Genomic DNA, 26,311 nt, shown 5'->3' on the forward strand with positions numbered 1-26,311 from the left:
GAGGGTTCTCCCTCTTCCTCCCCACCTTGTCCATTGAATAGTAGGTGCAGCTGCATAACAATCCCTGGATGAGCTCCACCACCTATTTTTCTACAAAGCAACCCCTGCTCCCATCCATATATTACGTGAGCTGACCCTGCTTAGCTTCTAAGATCTGACAAGATTGACCTAGCCTGAGCTTTCCATGTCAGAGCATATATTCAGTATAAGCTCCATAAATTCAGAAATATGGCATTATAGCCCACTGGGAAGGAGGAAAAGAAAAGGTTCTATAATCAGCCCTAGAAAGTGCTTTATTGTGTCCTAAAGATTTGTCATATCGTAAGGCCACCAAGAGGGGATATTTGTAAGAAAAGCTCCACTCTGTTCCTTATCAATGAGTCTACTAACCTGCTGAAAATTAATACAAAATGGTTTGATTGTTTCAGCCCACTCTGTTCCTTCCATCAGGATTAATGACGTTAACGTCAGTGCTTTTTTTTAATTGTGGGGTTGGGTTTGTTTCATTTGGCATTCCCTCAGTGATCCCACCTTCCTGACCAGTGTTTTAATTGTTGTTTTTATGTCTTCATAGGAATTTTAATCCTGTTTTAATGATGTCTCTGGGGGGGATGATTTTAATGGTGTTAAAATGTGATGTTATCATGCATGTTTTAATATGTTAGCTGCCTTGGTGGGCCTTGTGAGCACCGAAAGGTAGAAAATATTTTTTGTAAATAAAGTAATTGCTTACCGCGGTACAAAAGATGCAGCTGCAATCTTGCAAAGTTGTCATCTTATCCAGCGAATATTCACATAGGCACAATTTGCACAGGATCAAAGGTTCCAAGGATAATTCTCCAATTTCTGAAATTCCATCCATCATGGTGTGATAACAGATCTCTCCAACAGAGGCCATCAACACAATTAGGCCCACCAGATCTGGGGGGGGGGGGGGGGAATGAAATAAGAGATGGTATACTACCACAACTAATGCTTAAAATTCTGGCATTTAGAAGGAGATGCACTGAAAGATGCTGATTTTGGCCCATTATGAACACACAGTTTACTGCAGATTTTCAGAATGGTTGTATTTGCTTTAACTCTTAAGATGTTCATATTTCTTTCTCCTTATGGCTCTACTTTTTGTCTCCTGTGACTTTTTTCCCCTTCTTCCCTCTCCTTTTCTCCCCCACCTCTCTCCAAAACTCAGAGGCAGCAGATGGAGATTGGAATGAATGTAAATGGGGCTGTTAAAGTATATTTCTGCTTACTGATGTTCACAGATGCATCTGCTACATATCTCCTATTTCTAAATTATGCCTAAGATATTCATAACATGGAATGTCAAGGGTCTTAGGAGTCCAAATAATCACAAACAAATACTATATAATCTAAGACGACAACATGCCTGCATTTCCATGTTCCAAGAGACTCATATTTCAGGGAGAATAAGAGTGGCCTACTAAGGGATTGAAAGGAGAGGCCTACTATTCTGGGGACTCTAGTAAGGCTAGAGGAGTTGCAATTCTATTACATAAAAACCTCCACATGGATGTACTTGATTCCACAGCAGACACAGAAGGAAGATGTATTTTCCTTGATTAAACAAGAACTGATGTTTGTGCAACATCCATAAGCAATGACCCCTTTTTCTCTCTCTGCTCTGGTAGCTTTCCGAGAACTTGAGGATTACCCTGTGATCAGGGTAGACAAAAGTGGTAGGGGTTTCCTTACTTCAAGCTGATCTAGAGCAGCCCTTCAAGGCCATAAACTTGATGCTGGTTTGCATGATGTATAGCACTGGTTACTACATCCCTTAAACACAGGCTATGCATACATTTCTCAGACTCACAGAACCTTGACTGGACTATTTTCTTGTCAGTGGCTCCCTGCTACCTTAAGTGCTTTTTCTTGCTCCATTAAGAATTGTGTTATTCCCAAGCAATCCCCTATTTCATTGATAGTCTGGGAGATCCTGAAAAGAAATCTCCTTATGTTTGCAAAGTCCCTCTGCTTCTGTGGCTGGGTTCTTCTCATGCACGCACAGCACAATGACATCACCCAGAAGTGATATCATTGTGTAGGGCACATCACACAGAGACGCTCTAGGAATCATGATAGAACTCTATGATGACACTCCAGGAATCATGATAGAACTCTATGATGACACTCCAGGAATCATGATAAAACTCTGTGGTGTCATAGTTTTATCATGATTCCTAGAGTGTCATGCCAGGGACACTCTAGGAACCATGGTAAAACTCTATGGTACCATAGAGTTTTATCACAATTCCTAGAGCATCCCTGTGTGATGTGCCCACACTCAATGATGTCACTTTGGATGCGTGGATCCCCTTAGCAGCCTCCTCCCTGCCAGTGGGTTAGTGTCCCCCAAACCGGGGGATCCCCCACCCCCTGCGGGAGCTTGGAATCCCTACTTATGGAGATTCAACACATCCCTATTCCATGACAAGGCCTTTGAAAAAGGGATGGAACTACATATTAAGGACTTCCTGTCTTCTACAAAAAAATACACTCATATGACAAGCAAAAAGGGAATAAAAAATTAGAACAGAGTCTACTGGTTTTGACAGGCCTTGGTAGCTTGCTGTTATTTGTGAGTGCTATTGACCCTGTTCCTCTCACCAGCAGGTCTCCTGGGATACATGGAGGACTCTGAGAGGATGGGATCACACCCTAATATTATGCTCTGTTCCAGAGGCCCTTAGATGAAACAAAGAGTTTTTGGTGTTCAGAAGCCCTACACAGAGTTAGAGTCCAGATGAGTTGCATGCCAAGTTTTGCCAGCGGAGCAAGAAGGAGTTTTTTGGGACCATTCAGGTCAAGAAAACAGCAAGGGGAATTCAAGTCCCCCATTCCCAAGCATCATGGTTCCAATCCAAATCAGAAGAAGAAGAAGATGATATTGGATTTATATCCCGCCCTCCACTCTGAAGAGTCTCAAAGCGGCTCACAATCTCCTTTACCTTCCTCCCCCCCCCCAACAGACACCCTGTGAGGTGGGTGGGGCTGGAGAGGGCTCTCACAGCAGCTGCCCTTTCAAGGACAACCTCTGCCAGAGCTATGGCTGACCCAAGGCCATGCTAGCAGGTGCAAGTGGAGGAGTGGGGAATCAAACCCAGTTCTCCCAGATAAGAGTCCGCACCCTTAACCACTACACCAAACTGGCTCTCAGGAAACATGAGATTCTCTTATCTTGCCTATTGTCTGGACCTGAGGAAAGCATACCCTTTAAAGCTAGACCAGGTGTCTGGTCTCTCTTAAGCAGTGCATGTAGCATAAGTTAATTTGTTTAACAATCAATATCTCAGGGCTGCTTTGCCATGATATGTTTCCATTCCTGAAGTAGTTCAAAACCCAGCACCATTCATCCACTCATAGCAAAATAAGAGCCCATACTGCCCATACTTTTGTCCAACATGAAAAGTATTTTCACAAAGGAAAACTGTGAGGAGTGAAGTGGCTCTCTGTGACTGGCCTGAGTAGGAAATGGTTGTTTTGTTGCTGCTGTTGTTTTTCTGATGAAAATCAGCTGCATATAAGCATCTAATAAAAGAGGTAACTTCAGCTGGCAATATTACATACTTTTAAATGAAATACACAGCAAAAGGCTATTGACTGGTTGAGCCTATTTATGGGAAAGCAACCATCTGCCTCTAAATGCATACAACATGCCCTGCATCCTTTTCCATGCCATTAGCCACAAATAATTCCTTGTGAGAACAGGAGTCGCAGCTTATTACCCAAAGCTTTCAGAACGATGCCTTTAATCTAAGTCGGAATCCATAACTGCTACAACCACGATCGTTATAGTGAATCACCAAACAGTGCAATGATGCATCAAAGGCTACCTTTACTTTGATCTGTAGTTCACTCTCGTAGAGACACCAACAGCTGTCTTTGCAAAATTCCTACATTTCATCTCAACAGCAGGTGAGCTCTAACGCTTTACTGCCTGGAAATCATCCCATTCATTTTAGCTTTTGTAGAATAAGATTTCTGGTCTTTGTAAAACTTCTCACAGATTTCTTTCCAAAAATTAAAATGAAGAATTTAGGACACATCAGTCTGCAGATGTGGCCTGCAATCCCACACACACTTGGGGGAGTAAGCCCCACAGATCACAGCAGCCACATTTGTTGTTTCCGTGTCATTCCCAGGGGTACATAAGTACAGTTGCCAGTTCTGGGTTGGAAAATACTTGGAGATGTTGACAGTGTATAATGCCAACAAGTTCACCCACCAAAGCAACCATTTTCTCCAGAGGAAATTTGATCTTGGACATTTGGAGATCAAATGTAATAGCAGGAGATATCCAGGTACCACCTGGAGGCTGGCAACCCTCCAGTTTGGTGTAGTGGTTAAGTGCACGGACTCTTATCTGGGAGAACTGGGTTTGAGTCTCCACTCCTGCACATGCAGCTGCTGGTGTGGCCTTGAGTCAGTCACAAGTTCTCTCAGAGCTGTTGTGCTCAAGAGCAGTTATGGGAGAGCTCTCTCAGCCCCACCTACCTCACAGGGAGTCTGTTGTGGGGAAGGGGAAGGAGATTGTAAGCCACTTTGAGACTTAGAGTTGCCAAGTCCAATTCAAGAAATATCTGGGGACTTTCAGGGTGGAGCCAGGAGACATTGGGGGCAGAGCCAGGAGCAAGGGTGTGACAAGCATAATTGAACTCTAAGGGAGTTCTGGCCATCACATTTGAAGGAACACACCTTTTTTAAATGCCTTCTTTCCATAGGAAAAAATGAAGGATAGGGGCACCTTCTTTTGGGGCTCATAGAATTGGACCCCCTGGTCCAATCGTTTTGAAACTTGGGGGGTATTTTGGGGAGAGGCACTATATGCTATACTGAAAATTTGGTGCCTCTACCTCAAAACACAGCCCCCCCCAGCGCCCCCAATACCTCCAGATCAATTCCCCATTATACCCTATGAGAATCAATCACATAGGGAATAATGAAGTGCCCAGCAGACACTTCCTCCTCCCCCCCCCCCCATTTCTGGCGACTCTGAAACCAGGGATTGGCATCTCTACTCATGAGTTGCTGCCAATTTCTTCAAAGTAATACAGACACACCATCCCAAGAGCAAGCCTTTCCAATCAGAGACTGAAGCCTCCAGAGGTGGAAAATCACATGGTGGCTGGGGGGGCAGGGCTTCCCCCCCCCCCCCGGCCAGCTGACTGGGGGTGGGAAGGAGCCTGGGCAAGCGGGAGAACCTCCGCTGGGACCTGGGGATTGGCAAGCCTATTGAGACTCCTTTGGGTAGCGAAGGGTGGAGTGTAAATCCAATCTCTTCTTTTTCTTCCTGTGTAAACTGGAGATACTGGTACAATTTTAACATCAAATGGGCTACACAGCTCAGAAGAGCTGAATCCTTTCCCCTTATTACTAGCCTGGAGCTGATACCTTTTTCCTCTTTAAAACTGTGTGGTCCAAGTAAATATTTTCCCTCACCCTGATTCAGACAGTGGGAGTGAAGAGACTGGAAAGAAAATGCCTACAGCAACAGGCTAGAATAATGGAAGGCTTAAGTGTTCCCCTTAGGACAAAATGTGAACACTAAAATTAGAGCCCTATGTTTCACACTATGTAAGTGGAGAAGATACACGAGCAAGGAAAGACCTCACTGTCGTGCTTTACTTGGCCCTTACTTCAGAGTAATCAGAGAAACACTATGGCATATCATTCTGGCAGCAACAGTGGTAAGGAATTACATTTCCTTTGCATAGCTCCTCCCTCTTTATTACTTCATCAGAAAATGCTCATTGGAGGGCTACAGAGTAGGGAGACAGACAGCAGTCCATTGCAAACAATATTACTTAACCCACAGTATACCAGAAAACAACACCAACAGCTAACAGTTCACACAAGGCCTCTTAAAACTGGAAACTACAGATCTCCCAGAATTAGAACTAATCTCCAAATTATGAAGGTCAGTTCCCCTGGAGAAAATGGCTGCTTTGGAGGGTGAACTCTATGGCATTATACCCACTGAGGCCCCTCCCCAAACCCCTCCTTCCGCAGGCTCCACCCCAAAAATCTCCAGGTATTTCCCAACCCAGAGTTGGTCACCCTACGCCTTTCCCCTAAACACAGTGAAACTGCCTGGGCAGACAATCTCTTCCCCAAGAGAACTTTCAAGTCTGAACCAAAAGCACTAGAAAAACCTACAGTTCAGACATCGATTCCAAGAGTTGCCACCTCTGGCTTGGGAACTCTTGAAGATCTGGGGCTGAGATGAGGGAAGGTAGTTTATGGAGCCCTCCGGGGATCGAACTCAGATCGTGAGCAGAGCTTAGGACTGCAGTACTGCAGCTTTAACACTGCTCACTGGAGAAGACCCTGATGCTGGGAAAGACAGAAGGCAAAAGAAGAAGAGGACGGCAAAAGATTAGATGGCTGGACAGTGTTACTGTTGTAACTAACATTAATTTAAGCAGACTTTGGAGGATGGTGGAAGACAGGAGGGCTTGGCGTGACTTGGTCCATGGAGTTGCAAAGAGTCGGATTTGACTGTGCAACTGAACATCTGGAGGTCAGCAACCCTATCAACCACCTGACTACATCAAGTAGTTTAAAAGGCCTTGTACACAATAGCAATTTCTTCACTTAGTTTCTAAAGAGACAGTCAGAACTGAAGCTTACAGACCTGACTCTGGGAAACTAACTGAGTGAGGCATGGCATCCTGAAAACACAAAGGTCCACAAAGAAACGTATCACATTTAGCTCAAAAAGATTCTACACAAGACAAATCTACCTCAAACCCCAAGCCTCTTAAACCTAAGAGGAGCATAATTTTCCTTTAAAAAGCTCTTGTCAGTGGAATTTTAATTCAACATATTAGCTACTGTGCACAAATATATTTACCTTCTGCAGTGCACTGCATGTAACGTCATAACTCTGGATAGTCATATCTGATTTTTATTGTTATAGCTCAGAGCTAACACAAATATAACCCCACTAATAAAAAGCCACATCTAAAGTAGACTGGGAAAATGCTGTAGGCATCTGCTTACAACTCTTTAAAAAGCCTGGCCCACATATTTTTAGGATGACACCAGTCTATGCAGAAGCAAATCCTTGCTATTAAGTTCGTGGCATTTAGCACTGGGTGTTAATTAGGCCTATTTGCGTTGTATTTACATCACAAATCCTTTGTAGTCCATTGTCTGAAAAATACACAACATGCAAAAGTGATGTTTGTTCTCCTGTTTCTGTGAACTTGCAATAAGCTGCCGATGAAGACACTCCTGCTTCTATTATTACTGCCAGACCCTGGCACAGTTTCTCCAGGAGATTGTAATCAAGGCACATAGAATTCCCAAAGAACATAGGGTTAGCCCTAGGACAGGGCTGGCCAAACTTGCTTAGCATAAGAGTCACATAGAATAAACATCAGATGTCTGAGAGCCGCAAGACATGAACATCAGACATTTCAGAGCTGCGGGAAGGAAGGAAGGAACTTTTAACTTTAAATGCGTTCTTCAAGCTGCCAGCTGGCTTGGCTTGGAAAGTGATTTGAAGAGACAAATGACTTCTCCAAGCCAGCTGATGGGGCAGTGGGGACTTTAAGAGCCACACAATATGTGTGAAAGAGCCACACGTGGCTCCTAAGCCACAGTTTGGCCATCCCTGCCCTAGGGGAAGTAAACCGCAGAGCTGCTATGAGTTCAAGTTGGAGACCCTCAGCACTGTCCATGGTATCATATATGATGATGATATTGAATTTATATCCCGCCCTATACTCTGAATCTCAGAGCGGTCACAATCTCCTTTATCTTCCTCCCCCACAACAAACACCATGTGAGGTAGGTGGGGCTGAGAGAGTTCTTCCAGAAGCTGTCCTTTTAAGGACAACTCCTGCAAGAGCTATGGCTAACCCAAGGCCATTCCAGCAGGTGCATGTGGAGGAATGGAGAATCAAACCCGGTTCTCCCAGATAAGAGTCCATGCACTTAACCACTACACCAAACTGGCGATCATCCAAACATCCAAACATGGGCTACTTCACTAAGTATGGCTATTTAAGGTACATCAAACCAGGATTTGAAATGGTTTGAAGTTGGTTTACTAATTACAGTCAGGAGAAATAAATAAGATGAGAGTCCATGCTCCTAATCACTAACACCAAACTGGCTCTCAGCTCTCAGATGCTTCCATACTTGTTATATCTCCATCAACTCCAACAGAATTACATCCAGGACTGTTTTGGAATGTGAAGTAGTTTTTACTAATTTTTCTGGTTAATCGGTGAACAAATAATCAGAAAGATATTATGCTAGGAAACAAATTACAGTGGGAAAAGCTAGTCCAGATCTCATCCTTTCTCCAGCCACACTTGGTAGGATCATAGTTCAATGGTTGGATTGTCAACCTCCACGTGGTGACTAGAGATCTCCTGGTCTCCAGGCAGCAGAGATGAGTTCACCTGGAGAAAATGGCCGCTTTGGAAGGTGGACTCTAAGGTATTATAACCCATTGAAGTCCCTCACCTCTTTTGAAATCCATTGAAGTCCACCACCCCACCATACTCAGGCTCCACCCTCAAAATCCCCGGGTATTTCCCAACCTGGAGCTGGCAACCCTAGGTAGAAGGCAAGCTGTGCACACAAAAGTGGACAGTCCTTGGTACCTCTGATAGCAGCTGTTAGGAAAGACCAAGGTCTGGAACCTGGAAAGTACCTTCTGTTCAGAGCTACAGACTCCAACAATCTGACTATATGTAAAGCATCTTCCTGTGCCCATACATGCAGTTCTCATGCAACTTCCCATGCAGCGACTGGTCAAGCTCAAACCTGCTTAGCTTTATTTTATATTTTACAGCTTTATTTATATGTTTTAAAACTAGACCCTCCAAGGGAAAGCTTGCATTGTAGTCTATTGCTTAGAGGAAGCTAAAACTGGACTATAGTACTTAACATTTACTTAACCTTTAAGTACTTCAAGACTCCAAGATACACAGAGTACATTTGCATCCTCTTTATTGGTTCAGGATTTTTCCCTCTATCTACAGTACTAAATCACATGTAGGTCTTGAATCTTTCATGATTGTTTTGCATACATTTTAAGAAAATATATTTTAAAAAATTGATCTGCTTAATAGAACACAATACTATAGGGAAGAAGATACACAAATGCATCACTTCTTTAACAATGCAATCTTAAACAGAGCTATACCATTCTTAGTCCACTGAAGTCAACGAGCTTAAAGGGGTGTAAATCTGTTTAGGTCTGCACTACAAAAACACAGAGTACTTTTAAAAATCTTGTCAGTCTCCAAAAGACTTGGAAAAAAATGAGGAAAGTAGGGTGTCAAGTCCTACCTTGGTTCCAGCGGGGGATTTTTTCTCACGTGCAAAAAGTGCATGGCACAATGATGTCACCCAGAAGTGACACCATCGTGCTGACCATGTCATGTTGGGGATGCTCTAGGATTCAGGTAAAAACTCTATGGTACCACAGAGATTTTACCTGAATGCTAGAGCATCCCCTGCTCTACCTGCCCGATGCATGATGCCACTTCCAGATGACATCATCATGCCAGGCTTCAGTGGATTATAATGCCTTAGAGCAGGGGTGTCAAACATGTGGCCAGAGGGCTGGATCTGACCCTGGAGGGCTCTTATCAGGCCCACAAGCAACTCACTGTCACCTGCTTCCTTCTCTTTCTCTTGCTTCCTTCTGCCTCACAGCTTGCTTTGCCAGGCTTGCTCAACTGCACAAGAGCTACAGAGCAAAGCCTCTATTTTCTCCATTGGCTGACCAGCAACTTATGTACAAAAACTCATAATGCCCAGCCATTTCATGTTTTCCCCTGGGTCTTAGGCTCAAAGCATTGACCATGAGATTTCTGTAATGAATGTCAATAAATCAAGTAGGTTTGCAATTTACACACATACACCTGAACAACATTTGAACAGCATGCTCAGGATTGCTACAGTACAGACATTGTCTCCAGAGTTTGATGCAGTAATTCAGAGCAAGAGGTGTCAGTTATCAGAGACTGTTAAATAAGCAAAATATTGCAAGAATGCTAATCTTTTAAGCATATTTTATTTTTAAGTTTTTAAAAAATCTTTAATTGTGTTTGTGTCCTTTATAAAGCTTATATCTTTGCTACCTGACATTGCATTTTATGACACACATGGCCCAGCCCAGCAAGGTCTTATTTATGTTCGATCTGGCCCTCATAACAAATGAGTTCGGCAACACCCTTGAAGAGCAATGCAGGATCCTGCACTGCCCATTACCCATTTTAAGATTACAGCAGTCATATTCTGCTCATAATGTGAACTGCTCTGCTCAGTAAGGGGGAAATATTAGAGGAAACATTGGTTAGGACCATTTGTAAGTAACAGTTCCTATTTTTAGCATTGTACTTCCCCTCCACCTTCAGCACAGGCAGCATTTTAAGTGCTAATCAAAGGGTGGGAGGGAAAGCTTTACAAAGTCTACCGGCCCTCCCCCTATAAACTGGATGACCATTCAGCAACGAAGATGGGAAGAGACCAGAAGTTTACTATATCAGCGGCAAGCCTGTTTTAGAGTTCTAGCAGGCCACCTGCTAAGAAAATAAATTTATATCAGTGAATAAGTCCACTAGAGATTCTTTTTCTAACTGAAACTGTTTGAGTCTGAACTACCTTAATTGTTCGACTTACTCATAAATCAAAATCTGCATGGAATATGCAAACCTCTAGAGCGATAGCTTCACCACTGCGAAAATTAACAATATTGGCTCTCACTTTCCTCGCACTGACCATTTTTAGCAGCAATAGATGCTAACAGTTTTAGCCTATTTAATGGACAACAGAAAAACTGAGCATGCAGTAGAACTATGAACATAACTCTCCCTGTGGCTTTTGAAATTAAAATTCTCTGCCTTTCAGGGTTAACAGCAAGGAATGCACTGCATAACCCAAGAACCATCAGACGTAAATCTGAAAGTGACAGAAAAATAATGCCACCAGGAAGTGTGTAGGGTGGGGAAAACAGTGAAGAAACCACTCATTTGGCAATGTTTTGAACATGATGCAACAAAGGGAAACGCACAATTATTTTTATTTGAACATAGACCATAACAGCAAGATTAAAAATTAATCAGAAAAGCTAAGCTTGTACTTTGCAACATGGACATTTGTTAATGTTCAACTTTAATGAGCTCTTATAAAAATTAGACAGCTGTGATCTAGTCACATGACATTAAAAACACAGACGTATTACTATTCCAACTTTAGACTAACTAAAACGAACACTAATGCTTGGTGTAACTACGGAGTTTCAATCAAAGGAAGTGGTTTTCAAACTGTATTCTTGGGAAACTCCAAGAAAGCAAAACAAACTTTCTTGAAAGTAAACATTATTCTCAACCTCACTCTTTTTGTTACTATATACAGCTGAGACTGTGCAGTGAGGTGCACTATCAATTCATAGGAGCTGAGGTGAATCTCAAAGATCTGGGCAGCTGCCCAGGTATTCAAAGCACCTTCCCTGGAGGATCTCTAGAGTCTTTTTAAATCCTAAAAGATCCCTTTGCAAACAAATTAATTCACAAAGCATTTCCTGAAAGTGGGAAGTTTGTAAGCCAATGCTCTAAGGAGTTATTTAGGTACATGTTCTGCAATGGCTGCTCCTTAAAGAAAGAGTTACCTTGGTAATTCCTTTTCCTTTTATTTGAGAAAATCAAACACCACAGAAGTTACAAAGGGGCAGTGTGATGTCCTGGTCAGAGCATCAGATTAGTATCTAGGAAACCCAGGTTTGAATGCATGCCTTGCCATGGAAGATCACTTGGTCCAATCTGTCTGTCTGTCTCTCTCTCAATAACCTATCTCGCAGAAGTGCCCCTGGCATCGTCAATCACTGTGGCCAAGAAGTCTTCCTGGATTGAGTTATTTTTGAGTGACATCTCCACCAATCCCTCTCTCCTGTTTCTGCATCAATGTTGCTTGGAGAGCATCCCATGATTGACCCAATGGTTAATGTACTGAAGTCAATGAGACTACTCTCATGTAAATTTGCACTTTAACACACACCATGTATTCCAAGGAAGAGAGGTGAAGGGAAACAGGCTGAGAGGAGCTAGAGTACTTGGCAGAGGGATTGTGGAGCTGTCAAAAAGGAGCCGGAGCTTTTGATACATGCTTATGCTCATGGGTGAAGTTAGTTCAGAGTGAAATGTCTGATCAAAATTTCCCATTACAAAATAAAAAGTTAAAGGTAGTCCCCTGTGCAAGCACCAGTCGTTTCTGACTCTGAGGTGACGTCACATCACGATGTTTTCACGGCAGACTTTTTACAGGGTAGGTGGGGCCGAGGGAGCTCTCCCAGAGCTGCTCTTGAGCAGATCAGTCTTGAGAGAACTTGTGGCTGACCCAACGTTCCATCAGCAGGTCCAAGTGGAGGAGTGGGGAATCAATCCTGGTTCTCCCAGATAAGAGTCTGTGCACTTAACCACTACACCAAACTGGCTCTTTGTGAGCACCCAGATGGTACATTCTAACTCATGCCATATCTACAGACCTTCACGATCATTCCCATAATCCTGCTTATCAACTGCTTCATATTGGCATTCCTGACCTGCTTTGCATGCAGACACACAGGAAGGAGAGCCAACACCTTCAGATGGGTAATAAGGAGGACCAAATTTCTTTAGCCTTTGGCAGAAATCCAGATTCCTCATACCCCATAATTTGACTGCAGGCTTGGATTCATGGGCCTTTTCAGTTGTGCATGCTTATATAATGTGTAGCTTCTGCGTAACATCTGCACCTCCATCTCCTATATATAGTTCCTGAACGGCAAAGGTACAGCAATAGGGCTGCTAATCCCCAGTTGATGTAATTAGTGTAGGCTTCAGCTACATGTGAATGTTTGTGGTGATTCTCATGTAAACGCAAGTTCTTGTTTATAAGATTACAAGCTCTTTGGAGCCTGCTTTGACCCCACTCCAAAAGTGATAACAGTTATTAAGATTGTAAGCTCTCTGGAGTCCAGGTTAAAGGTTCCATTTCAAAGTGATACCATGTATTTATCCATTCATCTTGGACCTGATTAAGATTTGATAAATTGTGCACTTTGGATCAACCCACCATTGTCCATATATGTGTCAATATATTTGGAATTCATTTCTGGAATTTGTGTATCCATACATTGGGAATGTATATTTGGAATTAGTGTTTTGTTGTGTATGACCGGCTATTCTTCATTATTTCCAAAGGGAGGGAAGGTGTTTAGAAGATAAGTGGTCCCTTTAAATGTGATTGCCAGAACTTACTTTGGTGTTCAATCATGCTGGTCACACCCTTTATCCTGGCTCCACCCATAAAGTCTCCTGGCTCCACCTCCAAAGTGCCCAGATATTTCTTAAGTCAGACCTGGCAACTCTATAGAGCAAAGATTTGTCCTGGCTCTCTAAAATGATAGGTCTGAAAAGAATTTCTGCCCAAGAACCCAGAATTGCCACATACGAGCCCCAGTGTCAGCCATGGTAGACCGTACTTAACTAGATGGACTGTTGGTTGAAAGTGTAGTAACTTTTTAAAAAAATGTTTTTTCATTATACCATATAATAACGTCATGACAATTATCTACCACAAACATAAAAGCATATGAATTCGCTTCCCCTTTTTCATTTAAGAGATCTGCAAAGCAGTTTATATGAAATACAAGTTATATAAAACGATACAAAAAAATCATACAAAATGAGAGATAAGAACTGACAAGAAAAGAGCAGTCATGATAAAAAGCAACATAGTTCAAAACTCAGTTATCGTGCTGCCTTCTTGGAAGTTCTGCAAAGTAAAATGTCTTTACTCATCTCCGGGCCTCTTCACTCAAATTTCTGAGTGCTAACAACGAGAAATCTCTGTCCACATTCAGTTGTCCAGAGTAACTACAGTTTGATTGACAAACAAGCCTCAGAAGACCCTGGACTTAAGTCTTCCCTTTTCACCTTGTATGTGGCTTATAGTCTGAAGGCTTCCTACTTTGTAATAAAAGCGAATTTGCTTTGTAATAAAAGCAAATTTGCTATGATGTTCATAGCACACAGCAATTCACTTTGTTCCTACACACATGGATTAGCGGTCCTTTGAATGCCTCATTTGTAGGTGAGGAACAAACCACAGTGCATCATCTCATATGTTAGAGAGGTCACAGCAAACTGGTGTTGGTTTTAAACCAAAAAGCCTACTCTCTATGAGACTCACGCCAGAGGAACAGAGAGCATGTGTCACCCGTGATAAAAAAAAAAGGGACATGGGAAAGGGCCTACAAAGATGACATAGGCAACGGGGCCAGATTGCTGGGAGCAGGCAGTCCTTGAGGTCAGTGCTACTAACTCAGCCCAGAAACCAACTGAGAATTTGCAAATCTATACTACAGTAATATGCTCAGTGCGTCAAGGGCTTGTTAAAACCACTGTCACCTTCTTGACCAGCAGAAAAACCCAATCACTCCCCAGTGAGGCACACTGCAATATACTGACTTGTAAGTTACCTGGGCATGAATGTTAACAGCCTAATATTTCCTACTCAGAACAGCACCTTTGAGCCCAACATGGTATAAAGGCACTCCTGGCTACCACCGTTACCACTCAAGCATCCAGGCTCTCTGGCCTTCTCCAGAAAATGCTCCTAAGCTGCAAGCCTGATCTTTAAGACGCAGTATGATCTAATCCAGAACATGACAAACCCTACTTCAAGGCTTTGCTTCTGCCTCTTACCCCGAGAAAACTCTGCCTTTCATGAATGAGTCATATCATACTCTTCTAATCGTTTTCTTCATTATTCCCATGACTACAACAGAGAAACAGAAGCAAAGCATTATACTAGTCCTGAGCTTCGGGTACTGAAAAGTCAATACCGTTAAGTGGGAGTATGTGTAGGCACTGAAGATCAGTTGATTTTTTTTTCCAGCTTGTGGAAATAAGGCTGCAGTTTGCTCATACCTCCCTTGAAGACATGGAGACTCCTACCTAACAATCCCCTTGCCAAAGTGATGTGAAAAATTCTTGCCTCCTTTAACCATGGAACTCAGTTGCTCTCCTGAAAAGCCCTAAGGGAGAATTCCCTTAGAATTCACCCTTCCCAGTTGATAGCAGCAGCTGTAGTCTAATTTCTAGTCTCACCAACTTCAGTACAGTAATTTCCTTTCATTGCAGTGAAAACGCAAAGAGATCAAAGTGGAAGGACATTTAACATAAAATTGCATTGAATAAGTGCAATTAATAAATCATGAGAATTTGCGTGAAGACTTGTTTTGGAAAAAAGACTACAACACTCTCCCTATCAATGCCAAGTCCTATACGTATTTGTACATGCCGAGGTCTCTGGACAACAGCCAACAACAACAATGCCATTAGAGTTATGATGTCCAAGAGTTTACAATTATTAGTTCCCAAACAAAATATGTAATCAGGTAATACACCTAAAACTGCAATGTGGTCCATTCCTAAGCCTTAGACATGCATCAGGTTTCACTGAGCTCACTGGGAGATTTAGCCTAAGGCCAACACTTGGAGTCATGTGGCACACACCATATGATTTTTTTTATGAAACCACAAAAATTGTGTGTTTTGGCATACAAAGAAGCAAATGTGTCCAACTTTGAGAGTTAATACAAAAGAAACGTGTCCTGTATGATTTGGCAGTTTCTTTTTCAAAAAAAAACCCCCAACACTGTATTTCATTTCCTTTTTATATTACATTAATAGCTAGTTAGAAACTCCTGAACTAGTATTTTGTATGTTCAAAAAGACCAAGACAATGGAACCCTCCAGGCAAAGGCATTTGGCACGGGCAGCTAGGCAAACATTTGTGAACACTGCAAACTTCCCCAGTGCTTCCAATAGTCCACAAACTGCATTTTTAATATAGTTCAGTCTCCAGAGGCAGAAATGCTGGTGCTGTAGTCAAGTAAGCCAGAACAGAATAGAATGTCTTGCAGCTTGTGAGTTTTATTGCTATGAAAGATACCATCCCTTCTGTGTATAACGACAGCCAGCTTCCCATGGTTACCCATGGCAGTTTATTTTCAAAAAGGAAGGGCAAAGTATGAAGTTCTTCATATCACACCAAAGTCCATTGCTCAGAGGCAGATACACAGGAACTCATTAAAACAAATGGTCTAGGAACCTTAACAAATAAGCAATACAGTAATCAAATGGCAAAATCCCCACTCAGACCTGTAGCTCATTGGGGGATCTTGGACCAGTCTCTCTCTCCCCCCCCCCCCTCACAAAGTTGGGAAGGGAAAAATATCATGTATCATCACCCTCTGATAGGGTTGCCAGCTTCCAGGTGGCATCTGGAGATCTCTAACTATTACAATTGGTGCCCAGATGACAAAGATCCAGTGCTGAGGGAGAAAATGGCTGATTTGGAAGGTGGACTGAGGTTCTTCCGCTTCCCAAATCCCACCCTCCCTAGATTCTGCCCCAAAATCTCCAGGTATTTCCCAACTTAGAGCTGGCAATCCTATACCCTCTGCTCTGAGCAGGAGAAAAATAGATAGAATGAACACAGTCACTTTTAGAAAAGACTATCAGCTGTTCTGCATAAAATTGGGGCATTGGAAGGCGGGAGAGTTTCTAAGCCTCCTGAGCTACCAAAAGCATTGAAACAAGTTCAGGCAATTTCAAGCTCTTAAAAGGGGAGGGAATCAAGATCTTCCCATTGTCATACGTGTGCTTTTATTGCCTCCACAAGTTCTGACCTTCAGTCCCACCTGCCCATTTGTACCCATGTCCCTTCCCCCCCCCCCCAGCTTTACCACTGCCAGCCATCCACAAAATCTGAATACTTCAAGAAAAAAAAATACCACCACCTGCAAGAGATGCAACTGGAAAATCTTATCTGATCCATGTTCCAGATCAGCTAAATATGACCTGGAACCAAGACCAGGTTTTCTGACTGTACCTTCTGTATCCTATTTATCAGCATGTAGTTTGTCAGCTAAAACAGGTCTGAAGACAATTCAGCCCTTGATACCATCTTGCCATTTTACCTCTGGTCACCATGTGGAATTTATGGATAAACTCTGGCAGACTCCCACTGAAAACAGTGGAACAATAAACAAGGGTTAGGAAAGCATTAAGTCCTTCTCCAAGATTGCCATCGAGTACAGGAAGGTTGTGGCCAAAACCATATGACAAATCCTGCAGAAGAAAAGCCCAATTCATGCAATAGATAAAGGATGACAGCTGATACTCTATAACTGCCACAAATGCTCTATAATCTACACCCTAACTCAGGGGTATCAAACATGCAGCCTGGGGGCCGAATCAGGCCCTTGGAGGGCTCCTATCAGGCCCCTGAGCAACTGGCTGTCATCTGCTTCCTTCTCTCTCGCTTCCTTCTGCATCACAGCTTGCTTTGCAAGGCTTGCTCAATCCACAGGAGCTACAGAGCAAAATGTCTTTTTCTCTATTGGCTGAGCCTCCTCCCTTGGGGAAGAAAGGGGGAGGAACAGCTTGCTTTGCCAGCCTCTCTCAATTGCACAGCAGAGCTACTGAGCCAAACCTCTCTTCCTTCTATTAGCTGAGACTCCTCCCCCTCCCGGCCCCCTGGGGAAGGAAGGAAAGAGCTTCCTTTGTCCAGTTCCCTGGATCCCATGGGAGAGATACAAAGAAAGCACCTTTCAGACCAATGAGTGCTAATGCTTTAAACATGTTTTATTTTAGTTTTTTTTTAAAAAAAATTCTTTAATTATGTTTGCCTATGTCTTTTATAAAGTTTATATCCCTGTTACCTAATCTTAAATAGGTACACATACAGCCCAGCCGGACATGGCTCGGCCCAACAAGGTCTCATATATGTCAGATCTGGTCCTCATAACAAATGAGTTTGACACCCCCGCCCTAGCTTATCTTGCATCAATTAGCAGTAGGGTTACCAGCAGGGTTTGAGGAGGGGAATATAATGCCAAAGAATCCCCCTTCCAACATGACCATATCCTCCAGGTGAACTAATCTTCATCACCTGGAGATCAGTTGTAATCCAGGGGATCTCCAGCCATCATCTGGAGGTTGGCAAACATAGTCAGCAGTGAGGAACAGATTATTTTAAAACAAACCCAACACATATAACAGTTGAGAATCTACTCCACTCACTGAAGAGTTGGCCACCTCAGAGTGTTCAGTTCTTTATTCTAGGCCTTTAATTTAAATTTATTGGGTGAGCAAAGTGAAATAAGTCATGTCTTACTCTCATATGGTTAGAGGAGATGAGTGAAAGCTGCAGAGTAAACAGGCTGTTATCAGAAAAGCATTCTCAGATGTATCCCAAGGTGGACCAAGAAAGGAATTTAAGATCAGAAAAGCCCTCCTGGATTGGACCAGCATCCTGTCTCACACAGTGGCCAGTCAGTTCCTCTGGGGGGCCAACAACTGGGCATGGAAGCCAAGACCTTTCCCTGATGTTGCCTCTTAGCACTAGGATTCAGAGGTTGGCCACCTCTTAATGTGGAGGTACTCCTCAGTCACCATGACTAGTAGCCATTGATAGACCTCTGATTTATCATACCACATCCCATAGCTCAACATTACACTTTAAAATACTCAGCTTTCACCTTTAAAGGATCACCAGCGGCTATTAACAGATACAGCAGTAAAAAATCCTGTTGTAATCTCAATACACAACCTGCTCATTATTGATGAGTGAAAACAATGGTCATCAAACCAATATTGCTTTTCCCCCCGACAATTTTTTTCCAGACCTGCTGAGAACCTTTTTCAAGAGTGTCCAAGAACTGAATCCAGGACTTTAAAGGGGGGAGGCTATAGCTCAGTAGTAGACAAATACTTCACTTACTTAGACTACATGAAAATATATAAATGGGGGCAGGAGAGACTGGGATCAAATCTGCTAGTTGCATCCCCTTTCTGATTGCAACTTCTGTATGTGTAGTGTAACTCTGAATATAAGATCTGTACTCTTCATTTCTGCAAAGCATGCATCCAAGGCCATGAGTTTTCTGTACTGGCACAAAGATCTGTGTGCAGAAGCTACCACCATTCCTGGAGCAAAGGGTTGGACTGCCAGGTCACTCTTGGCCACCAGCAGAGGGATGGGGGAGGGGGAGGGTCACCAGCTCCTGGTTGGGAAACTCCTGGAGATCTGGGGTGGAGCCAGGGGAGGACAGGGACCTCGGTGGGGAACAACGCTATAGAGCAGGGGTGGCCAAACTGTGGCTCAGGAGCCACATGTGGCTCTTTGACATATATTGTGTGGCACTTGAACCATCCCACACACACTGCCCTGTTGGCCTGCTTGGAGAAGGCATTTCTCTCTTTAAATAACTTATCCAAGCCAAGGCAGTTGGTGGCTTGGAGAATGCATTTAAAGTTAGTTGCTTTCTTTCCACCTCTCCCTCCCCCCATTTTTTGCCTGCCTTCCTTCCTGTCTTGTGGCTCTCCAACATCTGATGTTCATATCTTGCGGCTCTCAAACATCTGATGTTTATTGCATGTGGCTCTTATATTAAGCAAGTTTGGCCACCCCTGCTACGGAGTCCACCCTCGAAAGAATACCTTTTCTCCAGGGGAACTGATCTCAGTAGTCTGGAGATGAGCTGTAATTTCAGGGCTGTCCAGGCCCCACCTGGCTGCTGGAATCCCTAATTCAGAGCCATGAGTGCTCTGTACTACCACACAGACCTCTGAGCAGAAGACACCATCATTGACAGAGGAAGGAGTCGAGGGCAGCAGGTACAATCTCGAGTTGATACTGCCTCCACACAAACATTTCTACCCGGTTTGCTCATCTGCAGAGGGCTAGAGCTATCAGTGAAACTACTGTTTTCTCCTTTGCCCCCGAATACACAAGCTTGCACACTGAATCTATGTCTTCAGTAATAACCCTGGCAAATTTACTAGGGGAAAAAGTGGTGCACTGTTTCTTTAAGCCCTTCAGGATATTTAACTGGAGGTATGGGGCTTGCATTTGACTAGTACTTTATCATATAAAGCCTTAAAGCAACAAATCACTCACAGACTAAAGAGAAGCGGCCACTTTGCACTGTATAAAACAATGTATACAAGAAGTCTATAAATATCCAGACATGCAAACATGTGGCTTTTATTTTCTCTACTGGATAATAAAATAATCCACATGAGGAGTCAAAGATATTTCTATTACATATTTGCCAGCAGAATGCCACTATTCCTAAATTCCTAATAGAATTATAGAGGAAAAAAATGATACTTCAGCATTTATGACTTAAATAGGATACAGGAATTTCTGTTCAGTGGATGAAATTTCAAATGGATTTGCACTGTTGCACTCCTCTGACAGAAAGTTTGGCACCATTTGCAACACGTAAGTTACCATACCATGGATTTTTTTTTTACTTCTGTATAATTATGAACAAGCATTTCCAAGCATTTTTGTATCCTGATAAACCCAGCATTTTTCTCCCCTGCAATTTTAAACAAAACAAAACAAAACACCATGGCATTTTATATCCAGGAAACTACTTTTTAACCTCATGAGATTTTTCTAAACATGGCAACAGTGGCAGCTAGCATTAAAATTATGCACCCCGAATGATTTGTTTTACTTTTACTTTCCCATCCAGCCCTCAAAATGAAGATTAACTAGCTTTATTTAGCATCTCCTTCTGTAAAGAAACCCAAGTCACACCAATAACATACCTTGCAAAAGGAGAGAAAGCTTTAGCCCCCAGCAGTATGACTTTTCAAGTGCTCGACTCGCACTTCGGTGCTTCCAAGACTCATGTCATAGTCAGCAAACGCTCAGAGCCCGGGGAAAGATTGCATTCCTTTCTTTTCCCTCCTTCCTTCTCCGCGTGTCTGAAAGCTTTACACTTTACAGATCTGAAACAGGACTCATCTCCCAACCTTCTTTCTCCTCACTCTGAGAAATAATCTCCTCCCTCCTATTAAGAGCATGTTGTCATTATCTTTGTGGGGTGGGGGGTGGGAAACCACGTCACCATACACATATGCAATAGCTGTGGGAAAGCTGCACTTATTCATACAGGAAGCTTGAGCCGTAGCACTTCCTAGTTCCCAAGTCTCATTTCAACTGCAGGTGATTATTTTTAACCCTCCCCAAACCTAGCTGATGCATACCACAGCTTGCGGGGGGCGGGTCTAAACTCTGTCAGAAAGGTTATCTTGACTCCCCTGGCTGGAGAGCTAAAGATTCAGATCTTAAACGACAACAAAAGTCTTCATATTGCCAAGAGCCATGCAGAGCTTCTTTAAGGTAGCTGTGTTTTCTGTACAGCAGATCCTTGACAGGCAGAAATGCAACCAGGGATGTTTCACCTATGACCATCCCAGAAAAGGCTACGCACTGAACTTCTGTGTGTCACACAATTATTAAAAGTACAAAAGTCATACCACTTTGTGAAAGAAGGTGGCAGTCCTAGCCAAAGAGACAGGAAGATAGGGTTGCCAATCCCCAGGTGGGGGCAGGGGATCCCCCGGTTTGGACCCCTCCCCCCCCCCCCCCGCTTCAGGATCATCAGAAAGCGAGGAAGGGGAGGGAAATGCCTGCTGCGCACTCCATTATTCCCTATGGAGACTGATTTTTATAGGGTATAATGGAGAATTGATCTGTAGGTATCTGGGGGGGGCAGTTTTTTGAGGCAGAGGCACCAGATTTTCAGCATGGAATCCTGTGGCTCTAGTTTCAAAAGGATTGGACCAGGTGGTCCAATTCTATGAGCCCCAAAAGAAGGTGTCCCTATCCTTCATTATTCCAAATGGAGGGAAGGCATTTAAAAGGTGTGCGGTCCCTTTTAATGTGATGGCCAGAACACCCTTTTGGAGTTCAATTAGGCTTGTCACACCCTTGCTCCTGGCCCCACCCCCAAAGTCTCCTGGCTCCACCCCCAATTGCAATGAACTGTAGAGTTTGCATTTGACCCTCTTCTTTCTGATTGATGTTCGCGAATACACTACACTGGCTTTCTGATTTCAGTCTGTTTCCGCTGTGAACAGGCCCTTAGCTATGAGGGGGCCTGTGGGGGCACAGCCCCCTGACAACTAGGCAGGGCCCCCTGACTTGAGGCCCCTAACCAGCCTCCAGTGCCTCGGCTGCATCCTTCTCCATTCTGCCATCATCATACAAGTTGCTTCTGCTTGCTTAGGGGACATGATCATACACAGTTGCTTCTGCTTGCTTAGGGGCCGGAAGAATTCTCTGACCCCTCAGCAAGCAGAAACAATGGGGCACTTTCAGACCCCAGGACTGAAAGTTAAGCTCCATGTTGCTTCTGCTTACTTAGGGGATGGAAGAAATCTCTGACCCCTCAGCAAGCAGAAACAACGGGGCACTTTCAGCGCCCAGGACTGAAAGTTAAGCTCCGCGTTGGACTGACATTGGACTAGAGGGCGCCTGCAAGAAGAGGCCATTCTGTTCCTCAAGTGGGGCAGCAGGGGTAGGGGGCAAATGGCTCCATTGCAGGGTAGGGTAGGCTGGCGCACACAAGTTGAGGTCCCAGCTGCAGTCTGGGGCTGGGGATCAGTGGACAGGTGATGTTCACCTGCAGGGGTGGCCTGGTCTCGCTGTCCACCCGAGCGAGGGTGGGAGCTGCGCTTGGGCAGCCTCAGCTCACCCTCCAACAGGAAGAAATCCAAATTGAAGTTCTTGTAGCCCCAGAACTCAATTGCGATTTGGTGGCGCTTTCCACCACCCCCCCCCCCCGCCAGGCTTGCCTAGCTGGATCATACTACAGGTAAGGGCAGGAGACCATGCGGCACGTATCTAAACCTCTCAGTGGCTCCCCACCAGCGCTGCTGGAAGCGGGGTGGAAAGGGATTACCTTGGGGCAGCTGTGGGGAGGGGGGAGGCTGTATGGCAGTGAGCTGGCAGCTTTCCTCCTCAGCAGTGGTAAGAGAGAGGGCCATGGAGGTTGGGGCCACTATGTGCCCCTTGAAAAAAATCAGGGCCCCCCAATTGTTCAAATCCTGGCTACAGGGCTGACCGTGAAGCTAGACTCCCATAAAGAAGACTTTTCTAGACTTTCAAAATAACTTCAAGTGAAATGGTTTACAAAATAAGGCATCACATTTTGACTGCTCACGTATCTATTTTTATCCAAAATTCACACAATGGGAGGGGAAAAGCTGTTTTCTTTGCTAATCACCGCTGTTGTAGCCAGTTGACGTTTGCAGTGAGGATGTTGGCTCCTACTCTTTACTGTTGTAAATAAACAATTTTATTGGTAACATATGGTAGCAAATCTATATCTATATCTTACAACTTAAAAAAGGAAAGATTTATCTACCCCATATCTTACTTTTTCCCCCACCCCTCCCCCCGTTACTTGACCCCCGCCAGTGTTATTTACTTAGAGAAAAACAAATATTAAAGGTACCCTTAACTATTAAAAAACCAAAAGTTATATTCTTGTTTTTAAAAAACTTAATCATTATCAAAGATTGTCCAATGTCCTTTTATTTTCCACTCTTTTTCTACGTATCTTCTGAACTTCTTCCACTCCATCTTAAAAACTTCTAAATCATAGTCTCTTAATATTCTTGTTAATTTGTCCATTTCACTCCATGACATAACTTTTATAATTCAATCCCATTTCTCTGGTATTTTTTCTTGCTTCCACAACTGCGCATACAATTTCCTAGCAGCTGAGAGCAAGTACCAGATTAAAGTTCTATCTTCTTTTGGAAATTTTTCCATTTGTAATCCCAACAGAAAAGTCTCTGCAACTCTGTTAAACTCATATCCCAAGATATTAGACATCTCTTGCTGGATCATCTGCCAAAACATTTTAGCTCTTTCACAAGTCCACCACATATGGTAGAAAGAACCTTCATGCTTTTTACATTTCCAACACCTGTCTGGCATCTTGTTATTCATCTTTGCTAATTTTTTAGGAGTCATATACCATCTATACATCATCTTAAAACAGTTTTCTTTAATACTTTGACATGTTGCAAGTTTCATAGAGTTCTTCCACAAATATTCCCAAGATTCCATCTTTATTTCTTTATTTACATTAATTGCCCATTTTATCATTTGAGATTTTACTACTTCATCTTCTGTAGACCATTGTAAAGGTAATTTGTATACTTTTGAAATTAGTTTCTCATTGTCTCCAAGCAGAACTATTTCCATTTCTGTTTGTTCTTTCCTTATTCCTTCAGTTTTGATATCATTCTCCACCAAGCTTTTTATTTGTTGCATTTGAAACCAATCATATTTATGACTGAATTCTTCAGCAGTTTTCAGTTCTATTTTCCCACTTTGTATTTTTAATAATTGATTATATGACAGCCACTTTTCTTCACCTGTCTTAGCCATTATCTTTATCACTTCAGCTGGCACTATCCATAAAGGTCTTCTCTCATCTCCATATTTCTTATATTTTATCCATGTATTTAATAGGTTGCTTCTTATATAATGGTGAGAGAAAAGACCATCCATCCTTTTTTCCATAATACAAATATGCGTGCCAGCCAAATTTATTTCAGTGACCTTCCAACACTAAAAGTTTTTTGTTTAACAGTGTTATCCATTCTTTCATCCATAGTAAACAAACTGCTTCATGATACAATTTTAAATCTGGTAGTTGAAATCTGCCTCTCTCTTTTGCATCTGACAGAATTTTCATTTTAATCCTTAGCTTCTTCCCAGCCCACACAAATTCTGAAATTTTCCTATGCTATTTATCAAATTGTTTGGCATCCTTCACAATAGAAATAGTTTGAAACAAATAGATTATCCTTGGTAGAATATTCATTTTTATTGCAGCTATTCTGCCCAGCAATGACAAATTAAGCTTGTTCCATTTTAGCATATCTTCATCCATTTTATGCCATAACTTCTCATAATTATTTTTAAACAGATCAGTGTTTTTCATTGTTATCTCTACCCCTAGGTACTTTACCTTGGAGGTAACTTCACAGCCCGTTAGTCTTTGTAATTCTTGTTGTCTGTTCATCTGCATATTCTTACACAGAATTTTAGATTTTTCTCTATTTATAGAAAGTCCCGCCAACTCCCCATATTCTTGTATTTTCGTTAACAACAAAGGTGTAACTTATATGGGGTTTTCATTTATAAACATTATATCATCAGCAAATGATACAGCAAAGTACATCCTTTTATTTGTAAGCCTTCTATATTTTTTTCTTCTTGAATCTGCATCAATAAAATTTCAAGAGTCAATATAAACAACAATGGTGAGAGTGGACAACCTTGTCTAGTACCTTTGCTAATTTTTATTTCTTCTGTGAGATCTGCATTAACACACAGCCTTGCCCTTTGTTCAGAGTATATTGCTTTTATCATTCTTATAAAACTTTCTCCCAGCTCCATCTTATCCATTACCGCAAACATAAAGTCCCAGCTTAAATTGTCAAATGCTTTCTGCATCTGCAAAGAATAATGCTACTTCTTTTTCTGGATGTCTTTCATAATATTCTACAATATTTACAACAGTCCTAATATTGCCTCTTATTTATCTTTTGGGAAGAAACCCTGCTTGATCTTCCTTTATAAAATTTATCAAATGTTGTTTAAGCCATTCTGCCAAGATTCTTGTAAATATATTATAGTCATTATTTAATAATGAAATTGGTCTGTAATTTTTTACATTCGTGGCATCTCTATCTTCTTTAGGTATCAAGGAAATAACAGCTTCTTTCCATGTATTTGGTACATTCCCTTTTATTCTTATTATATTCATCAACTTCTGCAATTTTGGTATTAATTCGTCCTTAAAAGTTTTAAAATATTTAGCTGTATATCCATCTGGCCCGGGAGCTTTCCCATTTTTCATGGCATTGATTGCTACTTCAATTTCTATCTTTTCAATTGGATCATTCAAAACTTTTTGCATGTTTTCAGTTAGGGGCTCTATTTTTAACTTTTGTAAATATTCATCCATCTTCTCTTTTTTTACTTTAACACCTTTAAACAGTTTGGCATAGTACTTAAAAAATTCTCTTTTTATTCCCACTTGAGTAACCACTTCTCTTCCATCTATCACAATTCTATTAATAATTTTATTTTCTCTCTTTTTCTTCAATTGCCAAGTCAAATACTTTCCCGCTTTATTTGCCCCTTCAAACAATTTCTGCTGAAGTCTTTTCAAATTCCATTCCACTTCTTTATTTAACAAATGTCTCAATTGAGTTTGTAATATTGAAATTTCCCTTAGAATTTTCTTTTTTCCTGGTCTTTTTCTCAGCTCCCCTTCTTTTTTCTTTATTTCATTTTGAATGTCCAACAACTGTTTTTCTTTTTTTCTTTTGTCTTTATTATTCAAAGTAATCAACACCCCTCTCATTACTGCTTTATAAGCATCCCA

The 26,311-nt window shown here is 42.3% G+C and overlaps 1 protein-coding gene across 1 annotated transcript in view; it reads right to left on the reverse strand.

Annotated features, from left to right (window-relative positions):
- Window positions 1-21,111, reverse strand: part of RNF144B (ring finger protein 144B) — a 56,766-nt gene extending 35,655 nt beyond the window's left edge. The window contains exons 1-2 of the mRNA XM_060244153.1: window positions 20,661-21,111; window positions 734-921 (exon numbers count right to left, since the gene is read on the reverse strand). Coding sequence (XP_060100136.1) covers window positions 734-898 — 165 coding nt within the window. The 5' untranslated portion in view covers window positions 899-921; window positions 20,661-21,111. The remainder of the gene's footprint in view (window positions 1-733; window positions 922-20,660) is intronic.
- Window positions 21,112-26,311: the final 5,200 nt, after the last annotated feature.

The sequence above is a fragment of the Heteronotia binoei genome, chromosome 7 (genome assembly GCF_032191835.1).
Source record: "Heteronotia binoei isolate CCM8104 ecotype False Entrance Well chromosome 7, APGP_CSIRO_Hbin_v1, whole genome shotgun sequence".
NCBI classification, from domain to species: domain Eukaryota; kingdom Metazoa; phylum Chordata; class Lepidosauria; order Squamata; family Gekkonidae; genus Heteronotia; species Heteronotia binoei.